Genomic DNA, 17753 nt, shown 5'->3' on the forward strand with positions numbered 1-17753 from the left:
AGCTCAGAGACAGCATGTCAGATGTTCAAGGACACATCATAGTGGAGCTAATGAACCCAGACGCCACTTTAATTGTTTTGAGGAATTGTGGAAACGTGATTATGAAAGCCAGATATAACAAGGCCTTGGCAATAATGCAAGCAATCTGACAAAGCTTGCATCAGTCATTTCAACGCCTGCAGCTAAAGACTGGTCTATTTGAATTAAGGCTTTAAAAACATTTACAGAAGGCTCTTCTTGCTTTCCTGATAATCAGTGGACTACAGTTTAAGCATTAGTGAAATCATATATTTAATCAGCTGGAATAAAAGCAGTTTTTAATTTTTTAAACAGCATTTTAAGGACAATATTATTAACCATTTTAAGCTATATTTTTCCCGATAGCATCCTAATACAATAACTTGCCTAATTACCCTAATCTGCCTAGTTAATCTAATTAACCTAGTTAATCCTTTAAATTTCACTTTAAGCTGTATAGAAGTGTCTTGAAAAATATCTAGTCAAAGATTATTTCATATTATTTCTGTCATCATGACAAAGTTAAAATAAATCAGTTACTAGAAATAAATTTTTAAAACTATTATGTTTACAAATGTGCTGAAAAAATCTGCTCTCAGTTAAACAGAAAACGGGGGCTAATATTATGACTTCAACTGTATATATGTATATATATAGACCAATTCCAGTGCAATAGATGTGGCATTTGCAGTAAAAACTGTAAAAAAAAACAAAAAAAGATTCACAGAGAATGGATATGTTAATAGTATATTAATACATCTGTTTATATTTACAAAACAACTAACCACGAAGTTTAGGGATCCAAAAATATAAATTAGCAAATGTGTTTTAGTAAACAACATCATTTGTAAAAATTCTTTCAATTAAAATGTACAAACCAAAAGAAATAATGCTAATCAAAAAATAAAAATATATTTTATTTTATTTAACAGTTTTGCATTTATGACGAAAAATACTCATTATAGATGTCATATCTGTGACAGATGTGAAAATGGCACTTTTGTTATCTTAACACAGTGATATTAGTAAATAACCAAAAAAGTCAAATATGCGTTGTTCACAAGGACGTTACAACTTTTTTTTACTGAAAATCGATGGAACGAAATTTACTGGTATTTTCAAAATAGGTCTGTTCACATATGATCCCTTTCATATAAAAAGTCTGTATGTGTGAACGTGGAAATGTGATGTGAAATGCTAATGTGATATATAAAGTTCTTTATTTTAGTTAGATATAAAATCAAATCTTGGGGTCTGAAAAATCACATTTTCAGATGTAATGTTGAAAATTGTGAGATATAGTCACATATTGAGAAAATAAAATAAAAGTAAGATTAATATATATAATATGTAATATGATATACACTACCCGGCCAATTTATTAGGTACACCTTACTAGTAATGTGTTGGACCCCCTTTTGCCCTCAGAATTGCCTTAAGCCTTTGTGGAATAGATTCGACAAGGTACTGGAAATATTCCTTTTTTGTTCCATAATGATAGTATCACACAGTTGCTGCAGATTTGTTGCTACAGTGAACTCAATGTCATGTTCAAGAAACCAGTCTGAAATGATATCACGCTTTATGACATGGTGTGTTATCCTGCTGGAAGTAGCCATCAGAAGATGGGTACACTGTGGTCATAAAGGGATGGACATGGTCAGCAACAATACTCAGGTAGGCTGTGGCATTAACTCGATCCTCAATTGGTATTAATGGGCCAAAAGTATGCCAAGAAAATATCCTGCACACCATTACACCACCATGACCAGCCTGAACCGTTAACAGAAGGCAATATGGATCCATGCTGTCATGTTATAGACGCCAAATTCTGACCCTACAATCTGAATGTTGCAGCAGAAATCGAGACTCATCAGACCAGGCAATATTTCTCCAATCTTCTATTGTCCATTTTGGTGAGCCTGTGTGAATTGTAGCCTCAGTTGGTGTCTTCTGCTGCTGTAGCCCATCCGCCTCAAGATTCGAAATGTTGTGCATTCAGATATGCTCTTCTGCATATCTCGGTTGTATCATTTACGAATTCATGAAAAGAAAATATCTCATCTGTAATTATAAGGCAACTCCAGACAGTGACCTGCACACAACCCTATATGAACAGACACTATTAAACCTCGTTATTTCAGCAGGAAAGACCGTGTTTACCAAGTATTAACCATAAAAGACACTGAGATTATGTAATTATCCCCTTCAGTGATAGCTTTTCATAACAGATCCCAAGAAAACGAATAGAACACTGCAAGAAGACGCACACAGACAACGAGTAGACAAAAAGTATATTTATTCTGAGAAAGATAATAATCTACAGGGATGTCTCTGTTATTGCTTTGTCCGAACGACCACCAGACCCTGAGCAGTTGCATCTGGTGGGATGAGCTCACTCGCACAGTCAATATACAACACTGCAATGCAAATCAAAGCAGTGAATAAACACACCATGTGTCTGCCAACTTGTCAAAAACTAAGTCATTGATGCTTCCATGTGAAAGTATAGAGCACTGGAGCGCTCGGATGCTTTGGTCAGTCTAAAAGGCCCATTGTTTGCAAAACATGCAACTTTGAGATGATTCAAAATATATGCAGCACTACAAGTGTTCTGGGAATGATTAAATACAATGCACTGTGACATTAAGCCTATACATCTCTTGTTTATGTGCATGATTATAGAAATAGCTCATCCAATTCACTCTCTTTCATGTTGTTTCAAATGTGTATGACTTTTGTTAAATTGTGGCCCACAAAAGAAGAAGTTTCTGTTCATTAGGGTCTAAAACAACACTTAAACCAACTCACTTTCACTGAATGACCGAAAGAAACCCACTTGTGTTCCACAGAAAGGTCAAATAGGTTTCAACACAACATAAAGGTTGGTAAGTAATGAGAGAACTACCCTTTAAAATCAATATGGTTGTTTTGCTTTGGGTTCAACGCTTCACTTTTTCCACCTTTAACACTTGCGGTTTACAGCACTGTTATCACTTGCTGGGAGCCACTAACCTTTTCTCAATGCCATTTCAACGCCTCGCCACGTTCTAACATGACAAGCGGCAAGCATAAAACTCATCTTGATTTCTTTCCAGGTTCATTCTGTGCTCATGAAAGAAAAATGTACTGATTCTTCCACACCTCCTCCAGCCTACGAGGTGAAACATTAACTTTTCCTTACTGTGTCATTCAGCTTATGTTCATTCTTGTTGCATATACTGTAGCAGCAGGCGACTTTCACTGTTTATCTGACTTGGAAGCCTGATAAAACGTGAACAACTCTCCACGATTTATATGGAATTCATTTAATAGGAGGACTGCAGTGCTTATCAAAAATGGCGTGGCAGACCACAGACATGGTTCAGTGGTGATAAATACACAACAAGTACACTTAAAAATTCAGCCATTAAAGTTTGTTTTTGCAGTGATGCCATTAAAGAACTGTTTTGTTCCCCAAGAAAGTATTCAGTAAGCATTTTATTAAAAATAGCTATTGTTCTTATTGCAAAGAGCATTATTAGAAACGATTTTTCATTTAATTAGGAATCAATTTCCACTAGAAAGATCCTTTTGTTCCATGAATGTTAAAGTTTCTTCTTGGAATCACAGATTCTTGTAAGGAGCTTTTATTTTTAACAGTGTATGACCATGGGTTTGATCCCCTGGGAATGCATGACTTGATCAAATACATGCTTTAAAAGCAATGTCTGCTGTTTTAAGTAAAGATTTCTACAAAATGCATTTAAGCAACGATGGTTATTTCCAAAATGTTTTATGTTAAAGATCAAGTGTGACATGTCTGCACCCCTACCACTATCCTCAATTTCTGAAATAACTGAATGAACTGAGATGAATCAATAAGTAACTTTGAAATAAAAGCCACACTCCTAAATATTATTGATTGTTATTACTGTATATCCAGCTCAAAAAATAGGATTGTAATTCCATTACATCTGATGCCACTAATGGTGCAGATATTACACATTTCGCCTTAAAAAGGTGCTGTAAACAGCAAGACCATGGGGAATTTAATGGTAGAATTTTCAGGCACAAATATTTAATCAGCTTTAACAGAAAATAAAATTTAACTTCAAACATTATTTATTGCTGAAAACTCTTGATCCCACAAAAAAATTCTCCATCCAAAACTGACCAACATACACTACCATTCAAAAGTTTGGGATAATTAGATTTTTTGAACACATTTATAGCCTGTTTTCACTGAAAGGTACAGTACAGTAAAGTAAGGGTTGGTACAGGTCACCTTTATCAGGCTTGCGCTTCCACTGCCAAAAAGGTACCAATGTGTTGTATCTGACAGAAAGTTTCAGTTGACGTCATTCTCGCTGGAGGAAGTGTCAAAGTAAACCTTTATGGGTCGTTCACATATCATGAGAAGCATTTCTCATCAAACAGATGCTGCATACACATAAATACTTGTGTATAAATGTTTGTTATTAACCTTTCTATGAACATGATTTGATTATAACTGCAGATCAAAGATGTTCACCAGCACATGTAGCCTCTGTTTGAAAGCAATTCTTTCATTCTGAGTTCATAATAGTCCAAAAGGTGATGATAAATATTAAACATGGCAGTATATTTTAGGTTTCTGGAACAATCATTCGCTTCTTCGTATTGTCAGGCTTCTCCTGTTTTTTCACGCTTCACTCTCACGTTTGTCCATCTCTGAAAGGATCTGACATCAGAATCACTTCAATAATCACACGCACGTTATTAATATGAGCTCAAGAAGTTCGTTATTTTAAATATAGACGCTCGGCGAGCACAAGCGAGAAAGTGAAACCGATCGCGCTTTAAACGGCTTTGTAAACAACTACAAGGCACAGGGTAGATTCTGCTCTTCTTGGCTTTGTGGCTGTTCATCAAGATGACGACAAGGTTTGTTTAAGCTCAGGTCGAACCTGGCTTGTTATTATATGTTTATATTATAACGGTGTAATGTCTCGGCTGTGACATTTAAAAATGGTGCTTTTTTTGTTTTCATTCTCCTACTTCTGTGAGTGACGTATCTTTGTAAACCAATAGCGCATCTAGCTCTGCCTTTTGATACCCTTTTATCATGCTAGGTACCCAAAAAGTGGTACGGTATGGTTCACTTTTAGGTACCTATTGACAGTGGAAAGGGCCATAAAGATGTAGCAAACTGTACCATACCACCCAGTTGAAATGGGCCATTATTCTGCAAGGATGCATTTAATTGTTCAAAAGTAACAGCAAAGACTAATTTTAACTTTCCAAAAAATTGAAGAATCCGGAACATGCATCACAGTTTCCGCAAAAGTATTAAGCAACTGTTTTCAATGTTCATAATAATAAGAATTGTTTCTTGAACACCAAATCAGCATATCAGGATGATTTTTGATGGAAAAATCCACTTTATCAGGATAAGAATAATTATTTTTGAAAATATATTAATCATATAAAAGATATGCTGGATAAGTTGGCGGTTCATTCTGATGTGGCAACCACTGATGAATAAAGGGACTAAGATGAAGGAAAATGAATGAATGAATGAATGAATGAATGAATGAATGAATGAAAGAATGAATGAAAGAATGAATGAATATATCATAGTATTACTGTTCATTAAACTCAATTAAATGCTGCCTTGGTAAGCATAAGAGTTGGCATAAAATACAAAATCTTGCAAACCCCAAACTTTCAAACAATAGTGTACATTCCCATTAACCTCGAAGAACACAAATTCCTCCTGCCAGCACTGAAACGCTCCACTCAAAACATCTCGCTTTTGATGAAGCACCAGGTTCAATGACCAGATACACATTCAACCAACCTACAAAGCGGGACCCTGACCCCTCACAGTGTGTTTGAGTCTGGACTTAACTCCAAATGTAAACAAAACAGCCTGCTGTCTCTGCATTGGACAATCATTCACCCTCACAGGACAACAAGGTAAATGTCAGCCATGTCAAGTTGATATTCCGTCCAAACATCTGCTTGTACTCCACATCACACTTAATGCTTGGACAGACACAAGACGGAGCACTTGAGTATATCTGAATCACTCCTCCAAGACGAGTAGAAAGTAATCCTGTTCATGTACTGTAGTGGAAGCCTTAAAACGGCAATAAAATGCAATGGTTTTGCTTAAACCAAGCAATAGTTTTGCTTTTCACAGAGCCTGAATTAAAAAAAGCACATTCTGGCAGACTAAACTAGATCTCCTGATAGAAAAGCATCCCTTAAGTCCACTTGAAACCCTCTTCAACATGAGATAAGGTAAAGAAAGACAGATGGCTCTCGTCTTGAATTGTTCACATGAGTATTAGAGGTTAACCTGGGACTTTCCTAACTCCAAAACGTAGCCGACAGCTTTGAGTCTTTATGATTCTTTCCAAACCATCCTTTTCATTTCACAGCCACCTGCGCTCCAGTTAATCCACTAACACGGTCTCATAAAGCAGTCTCTTTCTATCCGCAAAAGTGAGTTCCAGTCAAACAGTATACAATCATACTCTCGCTTCAAGCCAAACAGCAGTATTTCTTCCACCAGGACTCGGAGAGCTTTCTCATTTTATCGGGTGTCCTCTTCTTTAGCCGTTTCTGCTGCTGGCTGTCCGAGTATTGGATGCTGGCCACTATAGCCGTGTCAAACACCTCCTTCAGGTTTTTCTGTGTGAGCGCCGAACACTCCATGTACGACACAGCCTGGACTTCTTCAGCGCACACGCTGGCATCCTGCGGTTCAACTGGTCTCTCCTTGTACTGGGCCAGCTGGATGAGCACTTTGACGTCCTCCCGGAGGTCAGACTGAGTGCCGACCAGCAGGATTGGTGCCCGCGGGCAGTGCCGGCGGATCTCAGGCACCCACTTCTCCCTCACATTCTGGAAAGAGGAGGGACTTACCACACTGAAGCAGAGCAGGAAGACGTCAGCGTTGGTGTAGCACAGCGGCCGGAGCTTGTCAAACTCATCCTGCCCAAAGGAAAAAAAAAAAAAACATTCAGAAGCAATAAACATCAGAAATGAACACTTAATGTTCTGGATTGCAAAAATCAGTGGACAGAAAAATGCCCAAAGGTTTTTTTTTTTAAGTGTTTTACATAATATATTGAGTCATTTATAGGCCTGACATCTATGTGTGTGTGTGTGTGTGTGTGTGTGTGTGTGTGTGTGTGTGTGTGTGTGCACTTGTATATGTGGTTTATGAGCACTCTCCATAATTGTAATGCATTTTATACTGCACAAAAAAAACATGTTTTATTTGACCTTACCCTACCACTACCCCTAAACCCATTGCTTAAAGACTGGTTTACAAGGACAAAAATGTAAAGTGACATGAGTCTGACAAAGATATTACACTGTCAATGTGGTTTATGAGGACATGCCTTGTGTCCTATTTTCAAATGCTTAAAAATCACACTTAATGTGGTCTTTGACATTAAAATTTTGCCACAGGTTTCCTGTGAGGGTTGAGTTTAAGAGTAGCGGTAGGATAAGGTCATATAAGCGTTTTTTTACAGTATAAAAATAACGCCCTATGGAGAGTCCTCATAAACCACGTGAACAACTGTGTGTGTAATTCCCTTGCATAGTGTTGTCATCCACATGCGTATTATACATGTCATGTAATGTGTATTTATATAGAGCATTTATCGTGTATGGCCATACACCCAAATCGCTTCACAATCATGAGGGGGGTCTCTCTACACCTTCACCTGTGTGCGTCATCCACTTGGATGATGCGACGGCAGCCACAGGGCAATGGCACCAGTGTACTCACCACACACCAGCTATTGGTGTAGTGGAGAGACAGTGATAGAGCCAATTGAGTGGATGAGGATGATTGGGATTGAGATGATGGGTAAAGGGCAATAAAGGGAATTTGGCCAGGACACAGGGGTTACACCCCTACTCTTTATGAGAAGTGCTATGGGATTTTTAATAGCCACAGAAAGTCAGGACCTCGGTTTAACTTCTCATCCTAAAGATGGCACTCACTGACAGCATAGTGTCCCCTTTACTTTACTGGGGCATTAAGACCCAAACAGACAGCAGGTTGAGCGCCCCACTGCTGGCCTCACTAACACCATAGAAATATCAAAAGAAAAGCGTTTGTTGGATATATTTAATGAACTGCAAACTTATCCATCATATGCTTTACACAACTGATGCCCTTCCAGCTGCAACCCATTACTGCAGGGGTGCACAAATTCGGTCCTGGAGGGCCGGTGTCCTGCATAGTTCAGTTACAACTACCTTCAACATACCTACCTGCCCGGTAGTTTTTGTAGAAAGAGCTTGATTAGCTGGTTCAGATGTGATTTATTTGAGGTTGGAACTAAAATATGTAGGACACTGGCTCCCCAGGACTGAGTTTGGACACTCCTGTATTACTGGGGAACATCCATACATACTCATTCACATACATACATTACGACCAATTTAGCTAATTCAATTCACCTGTACCACATGTCTTTGCACTGTGAGGAAAACCGGAGCACCCGAACAATCCATGCCAACACAGGGAGAACATGCAAATTCTACACAGAAATGCCAACTGACCCAGCCGGGACTCGAACCAGAGACTTTCTTGCTGTGAGGTGACAGTGTTAAACACTGAGCCACAGTGTTGCCCTATTGGATATATATTTTCTATAATTTTCTATTATTATAAATGTAGTTCAATCATTTTAATGTTTCGAAAAATATTAATAAATAATCTTATACTAACTTCAAAACTTTGAGCAAAAGTGTAAATACATTTTTTTTTTACAACTTTAAATGCCACAAAGCAGCCTTATTGTACAATAATGGGACTTTAATCTTCTAAACTGAAAACTTCCAAGTCATACGATTCCATATCTCTGAAATATCAGGACCCGCTGTGATGTCAGCAGCATGAGATATAAAGGCTAGAACACAAATGTGAGATCTGTTGTTTATTACTGCTGCATTCCATCTCCCTTACAATTCCTTATGAGTCTCCAGCTTGGTTTCAGTTCTTAGATGTTCATAGTTTCTGTCCAAAGATGCTTTCTTCTATTAATTAGTCAACCGACCACATTCTAACTCTTTAAAAAACAACCATTGTCTATAATGTAATAATATATGCAATTATGTTGGCTTATGTGTTTTTTAAATAGCTGCATGTATTGACATTAAGTTTCTACACTACTTACTCTAAAATAAATAAATAAATAAAACCCTTGACTCAAGTATTTTTAAAACAGTATTATTGAGGATATTACATTTTTGATTTCTTAAAGATATCACATTTAAAAGGGTAATATGTTTTTTTTTTTTTTTTTTTGCTCTTGTAAAGATAAACAGTAAAGTGCTATTATAGTGCTTTTTAGATGTTGTCTTTAATGCACTGTGCAATGTAGCCATTAATGAATGTAAATGATCTGAAAAGGTTTAAGGTGCATGACTGGTAAAATTATTGTTTCAAAAAAAAAAAAGAGCCAATTCTGAAATGATTCACCAATAATTCCAATAATTAATCTCAGGTCCACTCAGCCAAACTCCAGCATATACCGCAATTACTAATCTAGTTGCCTCCTATTGGCCATTGTGCTCATAAGTTACCAGAAACAAACATTCATAACTAGAAACATGTCTGATTGGTTAATAATTCTCAAAACTAAAAAAAACATTCTGCATAGGAGATGGAGGTTCAAATGGGTCAACTTGTTCTTGTAATGTTTCATCATTGGATTCTGGGTCATATTAATATGGCAAAAATCAATGACATCTTTACCGTGCTAAAATAAGCTATTTGATGCGCTGTAAGCAGTAGACCAATCATAACAGACCGGTTCATCTGGCCAATCAGAGATGAGCACACTCTCAGAATTGACTCTTTGAATCTTGATTCATTGGGAAATAATGTGATGTGATGTGACATGTACATTATAAGTAAATAGGAGTGCTTGATCAGAGATGCATGTGATTTTACTATTGTTTTCTACTCTCGAAGACACTTTAATGAGATAGTTCACCCAAAAATGAAAAGTCTGCATCGTTTACTCTTCCTCCACTTGTTTCAAACCTATTTGAAGTTGTTTCTTCTGGTAAACACAAAATAATATATACTGAAAATCCTTGGGAAAAAGCATTGACAACCATAATATTTTGCTAGTACTAAAGATACTAATGGTTGCTTTTCCCCAACATTCTTCAAATTATCTTCTTTTGAATTCAATAGAAGAAAAAATATATATAAATAATCATTAAAGTTTAGAATCATTTGAGTGTGAGTAAATGCTAAGAAAATGTTCATTTTTGGGTGGACTATCGCTTTAAGTAGCGCTAAACAAAGGCAAATGTCATTCAAATGTACAATTTGGTAAAAAAGCATGCACAAACTTATACAAATAAATTCTCAAGACTCAAGACTTTCTATGTGTCTTTCTCTCCCTGCACTGGCCTAAACATGGCTGATTCAAATGTCTCTTGGCTTGCCTCCCTTCACCGTGTCTCCTTAGCTTGCTAAACTCATCGAAAACACACTGATCTCACATTTCCAGTGACTAGCCCCAGCTGTACCCGGACTGAAAGTAGGTCTCCCTTTCCCTGGGATCAAGCCCAATTTATCACAATTAGACTGCTTCCCATTTGCGGTTCCCTAGGGCTGCTGGTTTCTCCCTCCCACAAAGAAAGAGACACACTAAGTGACCTACAACAGTGCGTTCCTATAGGATGAAGCCTATACTTCCTTATGATGCCTGGCCTGCAAACTTCAGCTGAACTTTACCAGAAATCCTTATCCTGAGTAAGCAAAACAAAACTGAATCACTTTCCCTCTTATCTTGCTGATAGGCAGGCGTATGATTAATTAGGACGTGAGTCATGAGTCTGTTACAGTGAAGAGATGAAGCCTTCAACAAGCGTGTGTTTGAGCAAACAGCATGTCATCCTCATACAGCGACATGATGAACTTGCACTGGCTTTAATGTGTTTGTGTGAGCCGGTTTGTTTGGGTCTGGTGGTGCTGAGTAGGCTTATTGGACTGACCTGACCGGCAGTGTCACAAAGCTGAAGTTTCACAGGCTTGCCATCCACAGCTACAACCGCTGCACAGAAGAACAGATTCAGTTTTATCAGTTGATTTTATCTCTCGTAAGTCGGTGCACATTATTAAGACAGATGAACTGTGGACAATCATGTGGCCATCTGACAAATTTTAATGAGGTCACTGTAAAACAATGTAATGTTTTATATAGGCATTTGTGTTATTTTTGTTTAACCTCATGATATGAACATAATATTATTATATTATAATTATTTTATTATAATAAATCATTTTATATAACATAGTATAGTTTATATATATATATGAAATTATGCAAACATAATATTAATATATAATATTTTATTTTATTTTTACTTTATTTTTTTTACATTAAAACATTTTACAGAATTAAAGTCAGTTAAAGCAGAAGTATTTTAAAAATTATAAAACAACAACAACAACAACAACAAATAACACTACCAGTAAATAAAAACAAATTACAAAAAGACACGTACATCATTTTCAAATTTCAAAGGATACAGCTGGGAATACTATGTCCTGTTGCCATGTTCAGACACATAGTAACAGGTGCCCACCTTTGTTTAAAAATATCCAATTTCAATTGAAGTTGAGAAGTCATATATTCCATTCTATATTTTATTCAGGTTTTCCTATCTACTGTGCTATTGTTGGAGGGTGTGGCCTCATTTTATTTATTGTTATAGTCTTTCTTGCACTTAGTAAAAGTATATATAGTAAATATCTCTGGTTTTTATTAAATACATCCAAGGGTATCCTGTCAAGCAAGAAAAACAGGAGAGTAAAGGGTAAATCTAACTGCATAAATTTCATTATCTCAATCTTTACCCCTTGCCAAAATGCATATATCATATTTTATAACAAGATAGATAGACAGACAGATAGATAGTTTTAATGTGCCTGAGTAAAATTTATCTGAATAATTGTCAAGTATTCAAAATATTTTTCCTCTATTGCATAGGCATTTTTGTTTCCCAGGTGAAAATGTATTTATTTAGTTTGTAAATTACTAACAAGTTTTAGGTTGAAGCTTATTACTTCCAAAAAAAAAAAAAACTGTTTGCAAATCTCTTTAGTAAACACTGACTAACAGTATTATTATAAGTTAACCAGTAAGTAGCTGGTTTATTACTAGTCTAAGTTGATCAGCATTTTGTACCATACTGGTCTGCTTTCTCCAACTAAAACTAGTCGCACCAACTAAAACTGGGTTTTCTAACCGATTGCTGGATTCTATTTAGGCTGTTATTATATTATTTTAATTAGATTATTTTAATTTAGATTTACCTTTTTCTTTTGGTTCTAAATGCTGGAGTGATATTTACCTGCAAAGTTGTCAAACGCTGTTGGGACATACTCAGTGGGATATCCGTTAGTAGTGTAGCTCACAATCAGACTGGTTTTACCCACTGCACCATCCCCAACAAGTACGCACTTCACCCTGCGCTCCGCCGCCGTCCCGAAGCGACTCTTGACCGCAGAGGACAGGTCCCTGCTCCTCAGCCTCCGCGGCGGAACCGGCGGCACGACCGTACCGGGAACGGGCTTATACTCTCCACCTCCTCCCTGCGGAGGCATCGCTGCAAACACTGCACACAGCGTCCCGGAGCCTTAACGCCACTTTCAGCAGTTTATCATCTCACTTGTCGCTCGTGAATGAGAGAGAGAGGAGCACAAGTCTCCGGTTTCACCGCGGTGTCCATTTATTGTAGAGGAAAACAGTCTGCTAAAGGCTACATCTCAAATCAAGAAGTGTTTGGTTTGTCTGGATATAAAACAAATCAACTCTGAAGCAAAAATAAATAGGAAGCCCACACGTACACTGACGTTATGCCCTCATGAGACGAGCCCTCCTCCGCCCTCTCTAAAACTGAACTGAACTGAACACACTTCACTCTCAAACACTCTGCCTGTGTCTCAATGCTTTGCCTACCGCCTACTAGACCGGGGTTTGAAGCGCGCGGGACATTTTTGGGCGTACCCTAGATAGGCAAATGACTAGGGTTTGAGACACGGCCCATGACATCATCCTCAGTGAACTGCAGTCATCCGTGAACTGAAGTTCAGCAGACCTGTTGTCATTACTGATAAACTCAACTGAACTGGCGAGAACACACGCGTCAGCATTTTCATTTTTTTATCACGGATAATCTCAATAAGATAAAAAATGTCTAAAGAGCATTAAAAATAATGTTTTTTCTAAAGAATGTTTAGTTTTTAAAATTCAGTCATTTTTTGTATTTTTAATATATTTTAATACATCTATTTATAATCTATTCACACACATGCAAAATAATCATAATTGCATACAAGATAAATAGTAAATTATGAATAGATATCAAAACTGAATATACATACACACACAGAGAACTTACTGTTAACAATAATTTAAATGATTAAATACCAGTAATTTATATGTATTTATTTCCATAGTTTATGCTTTTTCTCCAAACATTTCTCCACAGACAACGAGCGCTCTCTTGTGGCTCCCTGAGGGGTCGTTCCACATTTACATTAAGCAGTATTATTGTTTACTAAAACAACTAAATCATTATCTAATTGTTATTATGAAAATGAATTATTTTAGTTTTAACCAATTCCTTAAAAGTATTTTATGACTACAACGTTAAAAACAGAAGCACAAAGACGCCATCTTTTAGACAAGCGGTATAATTTGCAATTTAACAAGATAAAGACGTTTAACTTGAGTTAATGGCGCATAAGTTAATATTACCTTTTTAAATCATTAAATTCTATATTAGTAATATATCAGAGAGCTACATATTCTTTTTTTTAATTATCTGCTTATTTGTGTATGGAACGTTTGTCTGAGATCTTGTTTAACCCGAGCCTTAATCTCAGTTGAACAAACACCCGCACATTTTTTTTTAAACTCTCAGCTCTGAATGTATGTGAGAGTTTGACAGATGGCTGCAAATACATTGAAAGAGTCAAATACACACAGTGACGTCGTGCTGGGCTTCTTAGAGGAGGCAGAATCATGGCAGCTTCTGAGTGACCAGTTTCCAAGTAAAGTCGGCGGGCGACCAGCGTGGCTGAGCCAGTCGGATTTACCAGCCGTGTCTGAGTTACAGTGCGAGGAGTGCAAACTGCCGGCGGTGTTTCTTCTGCAGGTTTATGCGCCAGTCACTGAATATGATCGATGTTTTCACAGGACACTGTTTGTGTTCTGCTGCAAGACACCAGCCTGCTATACTCGAAACGACAGCAAGTGTTTTAAAGGTAACGAACTGTCAAAATACCGTAGTAGTTGTTCATGTGTGTATAGTATTTTTATTAAGATGCATTAAAACGATACGGTCAGCTAAATATGAAAGTTGGTCATTTCCTGACCTTCGTGTAGTTCCAAACTTAGCATGACTTTATTTTGTTCTGTGAAGTCGACAGCATGCATATACTTTAAAGGATGTTGTGTTTCTAGTGTGGGTAAATGAGCATTATCTGATAGAAGCACTTAAAATTACTAAAATTAAAAGAGTGATTCAACTGATGTTGAATGAAATGTAATGTACACAAATCTTAGCTACAATAATATTGTTTTAGCTTTGTGGTGAAATTTAAACCATTTTAGGAAGCTTTTCTAACTTATGTTTAACAGTAAGACATTTTCACAGCATTTCCTATTTTATTTATAGAGAAAGTCTTGATTCTATTAGCTTGACTGAGTTTTAGATATATTTTGTCATTTATTTATTAAACTTTTTAATACTATTGAGGTGAATATTAGGTCCTTTCCTGAAATCTGATGTAAACGGGTAACGATTATTAACTAACACAGGCTTGTCAACAAACAGATTCATGTCTATTTAAGGAAATCAACGAGATCCAAAACTATTCAACTAATCATCATTCTTAAGGTTTTTTTATTTTATTTAAACAGAAAGAAAGTTTTATGAACTTAAAACAACATGCGATGACAACATATTAAATATGGGCACCATTTCTCACATTTCTGTTCTGCACTATTCCCGTTTTCAGTGTTCAGAAGTCAGTTACCAAGGAAAAATGAGTTTTACCCTTTTGATCCTCCTCCTGACGAAAAGCCTGAACAGCCAGTACATGATGCTCAGGTTTTGGGTTCAGGACTCAAACTGTGCAGGCTGTGTGGTTGTCTGGGACAGAAAGCCTGCTCTCGATGTCACTCTGTCACATATTGCTGTAAGGAGCATCAGACCACAGACTGGAAACAAAGACACAAGAAAGAGTGCTTAGCTGAGGGTGAGTCTAGAATGCTTGATAAATTACTTTTAATGTTCACTACTTTAAAGGAACACTCACTTCTTTGGAAATAAGCTCAATTTATAACAGCCCTAGAGGTTCCTGGGTCTGGCGGGAGCGCTTCGCATCGATCATTGAATTGGATTAGACCATCAGCATCTCGTTCAAAAAAAACTTGTAGAAGAGTTTTGATAATTTTCCCATTTAAAGCTTCAGTCTTCTGTTGTTACATTGTGTACCAAGACTGGCAGAAAATGAGAAGTTGCTAATTTCTAAGCCGATATGGCTTAGACCTACACTCATTCTCATAATAACCTAGCAATTATTTTTGAGCGAGATCCTAAGGGTCTAATCTGATTCAATCTATGCTATGCTAAGCTAAGTGTGCTTCTGTCAGACCCAGAGATTGGCTAAATGTATTTAAACAATGGTAAAACTGTCCTGTTTAACACTAGGGGAAGTCTTAAAATGAGCATCTGATCGATAGGTGTGATGTCTTGTATTTGTACCTTCAGCTTCTCAAGTTTCAGGGGAGCTGAATTCATTTCTGTTTCCTGAGTGGGAGCTGGTCACCGAACCAGAGGTGATTCCGGCAAAAGATGAACTTCAGGAATCCCCCAGTCTGGATCAGGAGAACATTGCATCTTTAAATAGCGGTATTCCTTATTGAACAGTTTCAGGAGGTTGATATTTGTTGTTATGTATTTGTCATTCAAAGTTTTCACTTAATTTCACTCAGGTTTGGAGGACAGTGAGCTGGAGAGTATGGCTCTTCATGAAACGTTAGACTCCAAAGTCTTTCAAAAGTTCAAGCAGCGCATTGCTAATGAGCCACAACAGGTAAGTAACACAGTCACAGCCATGCAAATGCGATGTATGGCTTTTCCCCATATGCTTCAGCAGCTATGTGGTGATATACGTTTGTGTTTTTAAGGTTTTGCGGTATTGTAGAGGGGGATCTCCTCTTTGGGTGACAGCTGAACATGTGCCACGTGAAGAGGAAGTTCCAGAGTGTACATGTGGCGCAAAACGGCTCTTTGAATTCCAGGTGATGCAAAACAGATGTTTATATAAGCTAGCTTTTTGTTTTCATTCAATGAGATAAACTGAGTCTAGATTTTTTTTCAAAATATTTTTCCAATTGGTATCTACAACAGTTTTACGATTAATGTAGATTATTTTTTAAAGGATCTTATAACATTAAAGACTAAAAATGGAAGCTGTAAAGTCAGCTATGTCACAGGAAAATAAAATGTTTTAAAATAGGAGTCATTTTATGAAAGGTTTTATCTTTAATATATAACAAATGTCATTTTTGTTTAGCTTAAGAGACTTCAAAAAAAATTTTTTTAAATGAAGCCAAACTTTGTGTAAATGTGTCCCTTGTTTTAAAATAAGCAGGTCTGTCTATTGGACTGAATTAATTAGTTTTTTTACATGCCAAACCAGTAATTGTCACCTTGTAATGTAGTCCTCAATTATTGTTTTTGGTTGTCAAGTGTAATCATGTACATGTCTAGACGTTAATTACATGTATGAATGCATGGCATGACCATATAGTACATTTAGTGAACAGAGGCAATAAGTTTTCAAATATTTTTGTTCAGGCTTCCAAACCGCTTGAGATATCTTAAACATATAGTATTGAATAATTCTGCACTACTCTGAATGCAGCCTTAATGATGATTGAAGCTGAGATTGCATATCTCAGATGTAATGTCAGACACAATACGCTTAATATAGCTAGTTTCACTGATTAGGAATGGGCATTAAAAAGCATTGCATGCAGCTCAGATTGCAACTGCATCAGGTCAGAGTAAAGCATTACACAATTTAAAGTGTGACTGTGTTCGTTTCAGATAATGCCCCAATTACTAAATCACCTGAAAGTGGACAGTACAGATGCCAGCATAGACTGGGGGACAGTGGCCATCTACACCTGTGCTGAAAGCTGTGATCAAGGCAACAAATATTCCCCTGAGTTCATCTGGAAACAAGACTTTTCAGGAGATCAAGCGGAGTAGAACTATTCATTTAAATGAACTTTGTATTAAAGATATGTGGTGAATCAAAATGATTGATTCCTTCATAGTTTGGGTCTTAAACTTCCATTAAAATATCCATTGTCATATGAAGAAATTCCACAGATTTTGGTTTGGACATGCTGCCAATAAAAAGTTTGGGTTAAGACTTTGTTTAACCTGAGATACATTCAATTGATCAAAAATTAAAGTAAAACATTTACATTGTTGCAAAAAAATTCTTTGAAATTTTCCTTTCACCAATAAATCCTAAAAAATAAATTGCATTAAAAAATGTTATTTCAACTAAAACAGCTGAATTAGCACACTGATTTCTAAGGAAAATAATGACTGCTGCCTCTAAACATATTTTCCCTTCGAGTATTGCAGAACTCGTAACCTCTTAAGCAACATTACCACAAATTTCCCCC

General features: G+C 36.7%; 2 protein-coding genes across 3 annotated transcripts in view; one reads left to right on the forward strand and one right to left on the reverse strand.

Annotated features, from left to right (window-relative positions):
* rhoua (ras homolog family member Ua) overlaps positions 1 to 12934 on the reverse strand; it is a 40837-nt gene extending 27903 nt beyond the window's left edge. The window contains exons 1-3 of one of the 2 annotated variants that reach the window (XM_087277850.1): positions 12388 to 12934; positions 11026 to 11084; positions 6913 to 6981 (exon numbers count right to left, since the gene is read on the reverse strand). In XM_087277850.1, coding sequence (XP_087133976.1) covers positions 6913 to 6981; positions 11026 to 11084; positions 12388 to 12640 — 381 coding nt within the window. In that variant the 5' untranslated portion in view covers positions 12641 to 12934. 2 annotated transcript variants of the gene reach the window in all.
* Positions 12935 to 13888: 954 nt separating this feature from the next.
* Positions 13889 to 17561, forward strand: pdcd2 (programmed cell death 2). The gene is given in 6 exon segments (NM_001045138.2): positions 13889 to 14305; positions 15062 to 15301; positions 15817 to 15957; positions 16041 to 16141; positions 16236 to 16349; positions 17161 to 17561. Coding segments are annotated over 6 exon segments (1077 nt in total). The 5' UTR covers positions 13889 to 13989; the 3' UTR covers positions 17326 to 17561.
* Positions 17562 to 17753: the final 192 nt, after the last annotated feature.

This window comes from Danio rerio, chromosome 13, assembly GCF_052040795.2.
Source record: "Danio rerio strain M-AB ecotype USA chromosome 13, GRCz13ab, whole genome shotgun sequence".
Classification (NCBI taxonomy): Eukaryota; Metazoa; Chordata; class Actinopteri; order Cypriniformes; family Danionidae; genus Danio; species Danio rerio.